This window comes from Tamandua tetradactyla, chromosome 8 (genome assembly GCF_023851605.1).
Source record: "Tamandua tetradactyla isolate mTamTet1 chromosome 8, mTamTet1.pri, whole genome shotgun sequence".
NCBI lineage: Eukaryota > Metazoa > Chordata > Mammalia > Pilosa > Myrmecophagidae > Tamandua > Tamandua tetradactyla.
In genome coordinates, this window is record NC_135334.1 from 71,046,464 (window position 1) to 71,059,267 (window position 12,804).

Sequence of the window (12,804 nt, forward strand, 5' to 3'; positions counted from 1 at the left end):
AGTAAGAATAAAACAAAACAAAACAAAACAAAAACCTATAGCTCGGATGCAGCTTCATTCAGTGTTTTAACATGATTGCTTTACAATTAGGTATTCTTGTGCTGTCCATTTTTGAGTTTTTGTATCTAGTCCTGTTGCACAGTCTGTATCCCATCAGCTCCAATTACCCATTATCTTACCCTGTTTCTAACTCCTGCTGAACTCTGTTACCAATGACATATTCCAAGTTTATTCTCGAATGTCGATTCACATCATTGGGACCATACAGTATTTGTCTTTTAGTTTTTGGCTAGACTCACTCAGCATAATGTTCTCTAGGTCCATCCATGTTATTACATGCTTCATAAGTTTATCGTGCCTTAAAGGTGCATAATATTCCATCGTATGTATATACCACAGTTTGTTTAGCCACTCGTCTGTTGATGGATATTTTGGCTGTTTCCATCTCTTTGCAATTGTAAATAACGCTGCTATAAACATTGGTGTGCAAATGTCCGTTTGAGTTTTTGGCCTTAAGTCCTTTGAGTAGATTCCCAGCAATGGTATTGCTGGGTCGTATGGCAATTCTATATTCAGCTTTTTGAGGAACCGCCAAACTGCCTTCCACAGTGGTTGCACCATTTGACATTCCCACCAACAGTGGATAAGTGTGCCTCTTTCACCGCATCCTCTCCAGCACTTGTCATTTTCTGTTTTGTTGATAATGGCCATTCTGGTGGGTGTGAGATGATATCTCATTGTGGTTTTGATTTGCATTTCTCTAATGGCCAGGGACATTGAGCATCTCTTCATGTGTCTTTTGGCCATTTGTATTTCCTCCTCTGAGAGGTGTCTATTCAAGTCTTTTTCCCATTTTGTAATTGGGTTGGCTGTCTTTTTGTTGTTGAGTTGAACAATCTCTTTATAAATTCTGGATACTAGACCTTTATCTGATATGTCGTTTCCAAATATTGATTCCCATAGTGTAGGCTGTCTTTCTACTTTCTTGATGAAGTTCTTTGATGCACAAAAGTGTTTAATTTTGAGGAGCTCCCATTTCTTTCTTTCTTTCTTTCTTCAGCACTCTTGCTTTAGGTTTAAGGTCCATAAAACTGCCTCCAATTGTAAGATTCATAAGATATCTCCCTACATTTTCCTCTAACTGCTTTATGGTCTCAGACCTAATGTTTAGATCTTTGATCCATTTTGAGTTAACTTTTGTGTAGTGTGTGAGATATGGGTCTTCTTTCATTCTTTTGCATATGGATATCCAGTTCTCTAGGCACCATTTATTGAAGAGACTGTTCTGTCCCAGGTGAGTTGGCTTGACTGCCCTATCAAAGATCAAATGTCCATAGATGAGAGGGTCTGTATCTGAGCACTCTATTCGATTCCATTGGTCGATATATCTATCTTTATGCCAATACCATGCTGTTTTGACCACTGTGGCTTCATAATATGCCTTAAAGTCAGGCAGTGCAAGACCTCCAGCTTCGTTTTTTTTCTTCAACATGTTTTTAGCAATTCGGGGCACCCTGCCCTTCCAGATAAATTTGCCTATTGGTTTTTCTATTTCTGAAAAATAAGTTGTTGTGATTTTGATTGGTATTACATTGAATCTGTAAATCAATTTAGGTAGGATTGACATCTTAACTGTATTCAGTCTTCCAATCCATGAACACGGTATGCCCTTCCATCTATTTAGGTCTTCTGTGATTTCTTTTAGCAGTTTTTTGTAGTTTTCTTTATATAGGTCTTTTGTCTCTTTAGTTAAATTTATTCCTAGGTATTTTATTCTTTTAGTTGCAATTGTAAATGGGATTCGTTTCTTTATTTCCCCCTCTGCTTGTTCATTGCTAGTGTATAGAAATGCTACAGATTTTTGAATGTTGATCTTGTAACCTGCTACTTTGCTGTACTCACTTATTAGCTCTAGTAGTTTTGTTGTGGATTTTTCCGGATTTTCGACGTATAGTATCATATCGTCTGCAAACAGTGATAATTTTACTTCTTCCTTTCCAATTTTGATGCCTTGTATTTCTTTTTCTTGTCTAATTGCTCTGGCTAGAACCTCCAACACAATGTTGAATAATAGTGGTGATAGTGGACATCATTGTCTTGTTCCTGATCTTAGGGGGAAAGTTTTCAAATTTTCCCCATTGAGGATGATATTAGCTGTGGGTTTTTCATATATTCCCTCTATCATTTTAAGGAAGTTCCCTTGTATTCCTATCCTTTGAAGTGTTTTCAACAGGAAAGGATGTTGAATCTTGTCAAATGCCTTCTCTGCATCAATTGAGATGATCATGTGATTTTTCTGCTTTGATTTGTTGATATGGTGTATTACATTAATTGATTTTCTTATGTTGAACCATCCTTGCATACCTGGGATGAATCCTACTTGGTCATGATGTATAATTCTTTTAATGTGTTGTTGGATACGATTTGCTAGAATTTTGTTGAGGATTTTTGCATCTATATTCATTAGAGAGATTGGTCTGTAGTTTTCTTTTTTTGTAATATCTTTGCCTGGTTTTGGTATGAGGGTGATGTTGGCTTCATAGAATGAATTAGGTAGTTTTCCCTCCGCTTCGATTTTTTTGAAGAGTTTGAGGAGAGTTGGTACTAATTCTTTCTGGAATGTTTGATAGAATTCAGATGTGAAGCCGTCTGGTCCTGGACTTTTCTCTTTAGAAAGCTTTTGAATGACTAATTCAATTTCTTTACTTGTGATTGGTTTGTTGAGGTCATCTATGTCTTCTTGAGTCAAAGTTGGTTGTTCATGTCTTTCCAGGAACCCGTCCATTTCCTCTAAATTGTTGTATTTATTAGCGTAAAGTTGTTCATAGTATCCTGTTATTACCTCCTTTATTTCTGTGAGGTCAGTAGTTATGTCTCCTCTTCCATTTCTGATCTTATTTATTTGCATCCTCTTTCTTCTTCTTTTTGTCAATCTTGCTAAGGGCCCATCAATCTTATTGATTTTCTCATAGAACCAACTTCTGGCCTTATTGATTTTCTCTATTGTTTTCAATTTCATTTATTTCTGCTCTAATCTTTGTTATTTCTTTCCTTTTGCTTGCTTTGTGATTAGTTTGCTGTTCTTTCTCCAGTTCTTCCAAGTGGACAGTTAATCCTGCATTTTTGCCTTTTCTTCTTTTCTGATATAGGCATTTAAGGGCAATAAATTTCCCTCTTAGTACTGCCTTTGCTGCGTCCCATAAGTTTTGATATGTTGTGTTTTCATTTTCATTCGCCTCGAGGTATTTGCTAATTTCTCTAGCAATTTCTTCTTTGACCCACTCGTTGTTTAGGAGTGTGTTGTTGAGCCTCCACATATTTGTGAATTTTCTGGCACTCCATCTATTATTGATTTCCAACTTCATTCCTTTATGATCTGAGAAAGTGTTGTGTATGATTTCAATCTTTTTAAATTTTTAAGACTTGCTTTGTGACCCAGCATATAGTCTATCTTTGAGAATGATCCATGAGCACTTGAGAAAAAGGTGTATCCTGCTGTTGTGGGATGTAATGTCCTATAAATGTCTGTTAAGTCTAGCTCATTTATAGTAATATTCAGATTCTCTATTTCTTTATTGATCCTCTGTCTAGATGTTCTGTCCATTGATGAGAGTGGTGAATTGAAGTCTCCAACTATTATGGTATATGTGTCTATTTCCCTTTTCAGTGTTTGCAGTGTATTCCTTACGTATTTTGGGGCATCCTGGTTCAGTGCGTAAATATTTATGATTGTTATGTCTTCTTGTTGAATTGTTCCTTTTATTAGTATATAGTATCCTTCTTTGTCTCTTTTAACTGTTTTACATTTGAAGTCTAATTTGTTGGATATTAGTATAGCTACTCCTGCTCTTTTCTGGTTGTTATTTGCATGAAATATCTTTTCCCAACCTTTCACTTTCAACCTATGTTTATCTTTGGGTCTAAGATGTGTTTCCTGTAGACAGCATATAGAAGGATCCTGTTTTTTAATCCATTCTGCCAATCTATGTCTTTTGATTGGGGAATTCAGTCCATTGACATTTAGTGTTATTACTGTTTGGATAATATTTTCCTCTAACATTTTGCCTTTTGTATTATATATATCATATCTGATTTTCCTTCTTTCTATACTCTTCTCCATATCTCTCTCTTCTGTCTTTTTGTATCTGACTCTAATGCTCCCTTTAGTATTTCTTGCAGAGCTGGTCTCTTGGTCACAAATTCTCTCAGTGACTTTTTGTCTGAGAATGTTTTAATTTCTCCCTCATTTTTGAAGGACAATTTTGCTGGATATAGGAGTCTTGGTTGGCAGTTTTTCTCTTTTAGTATTTTAAATATATCATCCCACTGTCTTCTAGCTTCCATGGTTTCTGCTGAGAAATCTACACATAGTCTTATTGGGTTTCCCTTGTATGTGATGGATTGCTTTTCTCTTGCTGCTTTCAAGATCCTCTCTTTCTCTTTGACCTCTGACATTCTAACTAGTAAGTGTCTTGGAGAACGCCTATTTGGGTCTAATCTCTTTGGGGTGCGCTGCACTTCTTGGATCTGTAATTTTAGGTCTTTCATAAGAGTTGGGAAATTTTCAGTGATAATTTCTTCCATTAGTTTTTCTCCTCCTTTTCCCTTCTCTTCTCCTTCTGGGACACCCACAACACGTATATTTGTGCGGTTCATATTGTCCTTGAGTTCCCTGATACCCTGTTCAAATTTTTCCATTCTTTTCCCGATAGTTTCTGTTTCTTTTTGGAATTCAGATGTTCCATCCTCCAAATCACTAATTCTATCTTCTGTCTCTTTAAATCTATCATTGTAGGTATCCATTGTTTTTTCCATCTTTTCTACTTTATCCTTCACTTCCATAAGTTCTGTGATTTGTTTTTTCGGTTTTTCTATTTCTTCTTTATGTTCAGCCCATGTCCTCTTCATGTCCTCCCTCAATTTATCGATTTCATTTTTGAAGAGGTTTTCCATTTCTGTTCGTATATTCAGCATTAGTTGTCTCAGCTCTTATATCTCATTTGAACTATTGGTTTGTTCCTTTGACTGGGCCATATTCTCAAGCTTCTGAGCGTGGACCGTTATCTTCTGCTGCTGGCGTCTGGGCATTTAGTCAGATTTCCCTGGGTGTCGGACCCAACAAGGTTGTAAGATTTTTCTGTGAAATCTCTGGGTTCTGTTTTTCTTATCCTGCCCAGTAGGTGGTGCTCATGGCACACGTTTGTCTCACATGTTTGGAATGGATCCCCCCGGTCACCGATCTCTGCGGCCTGGGGATTTCCGATCCAATTCTCTCCGTTGGTTCGGGGGTCCGCACGTGGTGGGGGCGTCAGCTGCCGCGGCTTGAGGAGACCCTGTGGCTGGTCGCCAGCCACAGCGGGCCCGGAGAATTCGCCACCGGACCAGGAAGTTGCCCGCGGGGGAGGGGCGTCGGTCACCGGCCGCCGTGGCCTGGGGAATTCCCCACCGGACCAGGAAGCCGCCCGCGGGGGAGGGTCACCGTGGCTTGGATAGCCCTCTGATCTGAGACTTGTAGCCGCAGACTTGAAGCCGAGACTCGAAGCCGCCCGCAAAAGAGGGGCGCCGGCCGCCTCGGCTTGGGAAACCTGCCTCTCCGAGACTCTCAGCTGGCCCAGGAAGGAGGGAGGGAGAAGATCCGGCCGCCGCAGCTACCGCTGCTCGGGAAATCGCGCGCCGCTCGGGGATCTCACCGCAGCCGAGTCTCGCAGTCAGACTAGCCAGTCCAGACTGGGGTACGCTGTGTGTCCATTCCTTGCCGTCGCCCCGGGAGCTGTTCTGCACTGTTTCAGTTCACCTAGCAGTTGCTTTGGAGGAGGAACTAAGATGCACGTACCTTACTAAGCCGCCATCTTGGCCCCGCCCTTGAAATTTATTGTTTTTCTGTATATATTTCACAATAAAAAATATTAAAAACAAAAACAAAAAACTGATGCTCCAAAAAAATCTGCCATAATAATCCTGTGGCTCCTGCATTCTGCCTGGTATTCTGTCCCATAACCCCAGGGAATGTGTACTTGATATGAGAAGTATGAAAATATGTGACTATTGGTTCTTTTCACATGAAAGAATTCTTTTCAAATAATTTTTTAAATAAAGGAGATTTCTGCTTTCTCAAAAAATAAGCATTAATAAAATGGCCATCACCCAAGCCCTTGATCTTTGAGGCTTACTCTTGTGAAGCTTATGCCTAACAGTTACTTTGGAATGACCTCTTTTGTTGGTCAAATGTGGCCTCTCTCTCTCTCTAAGCCCAACTCTGCAAGTGAAATCACTGCCTTCCCCACTACATGAGACATGACATCCAGCAGTGAAAGTCTCCCTGGTGGTATGGGAGATGACCCCATCCCCCAAGGGATGAGTCTTGCCCTGGCACCATGGGATTAACAATGCCATCCTGACCAAAATGGGGAAAAGAAGTGCAACAAATAAGGTATCAGTGGCTGACAGAGTTCAAAGACAGTCAAGAGGCCACTCTGGAGGTAACTCTTATTATGCAAGCTGCAATCAGACATTGCTACCTACCATTACTTGCCAAACCCTAACCAAACCCATTCCTGCCTATCCTAAAGAACACCTAGGACATTATGTAAGATTTACAAAGGTTCCATGCACTAGCTCTACCTTCCAGAAACCTACAACGTCCAGATGGGTCCCTGGACCAGATAAGCCTTGAAACCTAGAGGGGCTAGAGTCTCCAGAACATCAACTAGCTCCATCCTCCTACCCCATATTATCAACAGCCCCTTCCAACATGAAAAAGCTAGAATGGGTATAGCCCAAATATCCTAAAAGAGTGGGAGAAATATCTAAGGTGATGGTGGAGTTATACAGAAAAGGTAGGGTTTAACAAACAAGTATGACTGCTGAATCATATTGATATTTCTTTTAGTCTCCAGTATCCTAGAGCAGCTAAAAGTAAAAACCTAAAATTGTAGAACTGTAACCCATACCAAACTTGAAATCTGTTCTACAACCATTGTTATGCTGGTCTTTGAAATTTATTGCTTTTTTGTATACATGTTATTTTTCATAAAATAGAAAAAAGTCAATTGTGATTATAAATTTAAAAACATTATTTTTCTTTAAATTTAAAAAATGGCCAACATTAAATCAGAATAGTGAGGTAAGGATGACATTGTCTCTGTTTTAGAGCTTCATCTACTATATGAGACCAAAGGCAGAGAGGTTTATTTTATCCAAAACCTAAATTTTCTGTAGCACATGATCTAACTCAACCTGTCTGGATAACTCATTTAAACAACACAAGCACATGGAGCCCTGAAAGCGAATGAGGGCTTGTAATTCCGTAGAGCTTAAAATAACAATACCGGGCGGGCCGCGGTGGCTCAGCGGGCAAGAGTGCTTGCCTGCCGTGCCGGAGGACCCCGGTTCGATTCCCGGCCCCAGCCCATGTAAAAAACAAACAAACAAACAAAATATAATAAAACAAGAAAATGTTTAAAAATGTTTCCCTTTCTTCCTCCCTTCCTTCCTTCCATCCTTCCTTCCTTCTCTGTCTTTCCTTCCTTTAAAAAAAAAAAAAAAAAAAAATAACAATACCTAGAGTATGTTGGGCAGATAATATAAAAGTATTGGCAGAACTCGGCAGATGAGCTCACTACCCTCCCCTCTACATGGGACATGACTCCCAGGGGTGTAAATCTCTCTGGCAATGTGGGCTAGAACTACGAGGACAAGCCAGGACCTAGCATCATGGGATGGAGAAAGCCTTCTTGACCAAAAGGGGGAAGAGGGAAATGAGACAAAGCTTTAGTCACTGAGAGATTTCAACAGTCAAGAGGTTACTCTGGAGGTTCTTATGCATTATATAGATGTCATTTTTTAGTTTATGGAGTATTTGAGTGGCTGGAAGGAAGTACATCAAACCGTTGAGCTGTGTTCCAGTAGCCTTGATTCTTGAAATCTATTGCATAAAGATAAAACTTTTAAAATGTGACTGTGTGATTGTGAAAACCTGTCTGATGTTCCTTTTATCCAGGGTATGGACAAATGAGTTTAAAAAAAAAATAATAATAGGGGGGATAAGGAGTAAAATACATTGGGTAGATGGAAATACAGTGGTCAATGAGAGGGAGGGGTAAGAGGTATGGGATATATGAGTTTTTTTCTTTTTTCTTTTTATTTCTTTTTCTTGAGTGATGCAAATGTTCTAAAAATTTATCACGGTGATGAATATACAACTGTATGATACTGTGAGCCACTGACTGTATACCATGTATGTACTATATGTGTGCACAGATGTGCCAATAAAAATATTTTTTTTTCATCCCCCTATCCCATAGTATCGCTACACCTTTCCAACATTAAAAAGTTAGAATAGGCAGAGACCTAAATACTCTAAAGCTTGGGAGAAGGATCAAAGGAAAAGGAGCCGTAATAATAGAAAAGACAGGATTTAACAAATGAGTATGACCACTGAATCATGTTTTAGTCTCCAGTGTCATAGAGTAGCTAAAAGGAAAGAACTGAAATTGTATAACTGTAACCCATACCAAACTCTGAAATCTGTTCTATAACTACTTGTTACAATGTACTTTGAAATTTACTGTTTGTATATATGGTATATTTCACAATAAAAAATGTTTAAAAATATATATATCTATAGTGGTAAAATCCCTTAAGGGACTGGAGAAAACATATAAAACTACTAAAATCTACCACCAGGGAAACCCCTGATATTATCTCAAACACCAGAGACTCCCCAAGTCCCTGATCTGGGGGCTTGGTTTTGTGAAGCTTATTTCTGAAGTGCAGAAGCTTAGCCTACCTATAGTTATGCATAAGAGATACTTCCAGAGGACCTTTTGTTGCTCAGATGTGACCTCTCTCTCTCTAAACCCACCTCTGCAAGGAAAATCATTACCCTCTCCCCCAAAGCAGGACATGACATCCAGAGATGAAAGTCTCCCTGGGACTATGGGATCGACAACATCCTCCTGACCAAAAAGAGGAAAAGAAATATAATAAGGTATCAGTGGCTAAGAGAGTTCAAATAGAGTCAAGAGGCTATTCTGAAGGCCACTCTTATGCAAGCTTCAGCTAGATATTGCTAATTACCATGGTTTGCCAAACACCAATCAACACCATTCTTATTAACCCTAAAGAACACCCAGGAGTGTATCTAAGATTCTACAAAAATTTCATGTAATAAGATTAATTTCCAGAAACCTATAACCTCCAGATGGTTCCTGTTAAGTTCTGAAACTCAGAATGCCAGCCTCTCCAAGAACATCAACTAGTTCCATCCACTTATCCCATATTATCAACAGCCCTTTACAACATGAAAAAGTTAGAATGGGCACAGCCCAATTAGCCCTAAAGATTGGGAGAAGGAGTTGTTATAACAGAGAAGACAGGATTTAATAAATGAGTATGACTCTTTTAGTCCCAGTGTCTTGGAGTAGTAGAAGGAAAGTCCTGAAACTGTGGAACTGTAACCCATACCAAACTCTGAAATTTGTTCTAAAACTACTTGTTATAATGTACTTCGAAATTTATTGCTTTTTTGTATACATGTTATATCTCACAATAAAAAAATTTTTTTAAAGGGCCACCACTACCTGAGACCTTCTGGTTCACACTGAGGTCTAATTTCATTACTGTGAGTAATCTGCAAAGACAACTAAAGAAAAGCAAAAGATTTGTTTCTGTGGCCCCTGGGGAGAACGGCAATTTAAGATCACAGCAGACAAAACTGATCCCAGTATCCATGCTAGCTTCAACATTATGCTGCTTAGCCAGACAGCCTCCCTTTTATTTTACTCACCCACGTTCAAGAGACCTATGAAGCAAATATCTAACTCTCCAAGGCAGGAAGTAAAAGTAGGAATAGTATGCTATCCTTTAAGAGACCTAAACTGAGCCAAGTTCATCTGTAAAGTCTGCTATTCCAGTCGGGCTACTTTTCATTGATAACTGCGGTCATTACACTGCAAATTTATGTTAGGAAGCAAGAAAGCTACATGTTAGTCTCCTAGATGGGCAAAAACTAGACACGGTGGCTTTCACCTCAGATATAAGATTGTTAATTCATTAACATTCACTTATTAGTCAAAGGAAAGTAAGAGCATGCTTACTCATGGCAGCTTTTCCAAAAAAATTGCTTATCACATTCCCTTTCCCTGGTGCCTTGCTGCCTGCTGAAGTTGCCTAAAAGCACAAAAAAGAAAACATATATGATTTTTTCTGGCATTTAAGTTGCTTTCAAAGTGACACAGTCTTGAACACTCTCTTCAACACCAGAGCACAATGTCATGATGGTATAGTCTCTCTGTAATCATGCCAAAATGTATGGATTAAATACAAGAATAAATTCAGACCAATAATCCAGATCAGGCAGTAAATGGATTAGTTTTTCACAGTTCTTATAAAATTACTATCCATGATGTGTTAAAACTTTTCTTCAACAGATTTAAACACCACTTACGTTTGACAGAATTAAAGCAGATACAAGGCAGTAAGGCACAAAATGGGGGAAAAACACCCAAAATATTACACTGTAATCATCACAAGAGAATATGAATCCTGGTCTCACTTCATAGCATATAACCACCAGGCAAATTACTTAAGTCTAGGTCTCAGTCTCATCACATACAAAATGGGGATGGTAATATCTCCCTCACAGAACTGATAAGAGAATTTAAACAAAGATCAAATTACTGGCACACAGTAGGAGTCCAATACATTTTAGTGTTTCCCTCCACTCCTCTTCTTTCCTAAAGCAGATTTAAAATGACAGGGACAGCAATAATAATAACAAAAATAATTATACTTTTCTGGATTGTTTTTAGTAGTATCATAGTGATACTTTCCTTAATTCATTGAATGCATTTAAGTTAGTTCCAATGGCTGCACAATAAAAAGAAAGGGGGGGATACATAAAAAAGAGTAAGAATGATAAATACATAAATTGCAAAGCCCAGAGTATAAGATATTCCCATGGTGACATAATTCTAATCTACAATCTTTATACTTTACATTTTTCAAGGTGTTTTCACAAGCATTATTTCAACTGGGTCCACAACAATCTTGTGAAATGGATAGGGGAGACATAACGATTTTACCAAAGGAGAATGTGAGGCTTAGTGAGAAACATTATCTAAAAAAAAAGAATAGAGACCATTGTAACATTGTAAATGAGAATACCAAGTATTAAAGGATTCAAACTAAAGTAGAAAAATCAGAACTAAATATCAGAACTTTATGTAATTAAAACACAACCACTGGAACTATGAATGCTTTTTTAGATAGCCATTATGAGCTGTAAAGTCATAGTTTTAAAAAAAGACTTACATTTGTTACCTCTTTAGCCTCTGTTTTGGTTTCCTTGCTATTGTCTTGGGTTTTAGAAACAGCCTTGGAGGCAAACATTCCCATAATTCCTTTGGACTGCTGGGAGACTGGTTTGGAGGAAGGCAGGCCATGGCCATTGGTGGTCAGCCCATTAATGACTTGTGGCTCACTTGATACCTGATGATCTGACTGCTCAAACTTTTCAGCAGATGAGAATTCAGCAGGAGTTCTAGGAACTGCAGCTGCACATTGTATGGCACTAAACCTGAGGATTGGAGGGGTACATTAATTTAATGTCAGTTATCAAACCTTATTTTCAAACCCTTCTTCTACAAAATACTTTCTAAGATAAATATAAAATTAGAGAATTTTAGAACTAGAATGGATTTTTGAATTTACTTTGTGCAAAACTCTCATTTAGATTGAAAAACAAAACAAAACAAAACAGGGATTTGGAGAGAAGAGAGTGACCTGTCCTAGGTTATATAGCTAGAAACAGAACTGGAATTGGAATCAGGTTCTATCACACCATATTGAATATTCTTGCCTTTTTGAGAAAAGTACCCTAATTCAAAACAAAGTGAGAAAACACTGAACAATAATAAAAGACTACTAATCTCATCAACCTGAGAAACCAGTCATCCCTCGTTTTTAGACACCTTCACCATGTAGCACTAGATATGCAGTAAATGCTAACAGAATAAAAATTAAGGACTTTAAATACTAACAAATTCCCTGGTATTTCTCCTGGCCAGACCAAGTCATACCTTAGAATACTGACGAAGCTGGAAACAGGGCCACCAGAACAATTCTTAAAACCAACTAGCAGTACTAGACAAACATGCCCAAGTTCAAGTGAACAAATTAGGTGGCATGGCATTTTGCATGGTGTGCCGGTTTGAGTCTGTTGTGTACCCCAGAAAAGCCATGTCCTTTAATCCTTATTCAATATTGCTGGGTGGAATCTTTTTTATTGTTTCCATGGATATGTGACCCACCCATTGTGGATAGTGGCTTTTGATTAGAACAATTCTTAAAACCAACTAGCAGTACTAGACAAGCATGCCCAAGTTCAAGTGAACAAATTAGGTGGCATGGCATTTTGCATGGTGTGCCGGTTTGAGTCTGTTGTGTACCCCAGAAAAGCCATGTCCTTTAATCCTTATTCAATATTGCTGGGTGGAATCTTTTTTATTGTTTCCATGGATATGTGACCCACCCATTGTGGATAGTGGCTTTTGATTAGATGGTTTCCATGGAGATGTCTCCACCATTCAAGGTGGGGTTGCTTACTGGAGCCCTTTAATAAGGAACCATTTTAATTTTTTTGTTTTATGCTATATGGCAGGGGTCACATTATATTCCTTTTCCATGTGAGCATCCTGTTATTGCAGCACCATCTGCTGAATTTTTGTTTGTTTTGTTTGTTTGCTTGTTTGTTTTTGCAAAGTACATAGGCCGGGAATTGAACATGGGTCTCTGCACGGCAGG

General features: G+C 38.5%; 1 protein-coding gene across 4 annotated transcripts in view; it reads right to left on the bottom strand.

Moving 5' to 3' along the window:
- The window catches only part of POLD3 (DNA polymerase delta 3, accessory subunit), a 70,791-nt gene that overhangs the window by 21,929 nt on the left and 36,058 nt on the right, over positions 1-12,804 (bottom strand). For 3 of the 4 annotated variants that reach the window (XM_077113581.1, XM_077113584.1, XM_077113583.1), the window contains exons 6-7: positions 11,314-11,578; positions 10,098-10,170 (exon numbers count right to left, since the gene is read on the bottom strand). In XM_077113581.1, coding sequence (XP_076969696.1) covers positions 10,098-10,170; positions 11,314-11,578 — 338 coding nt within the window. The remainder of the gene's footprint in view (positions 1-10,097; positions 10,171-11,313; positions 11,579-12,804) is intronic. The other variant, XM_077113582.1, reaches the window with a different exon arrangement.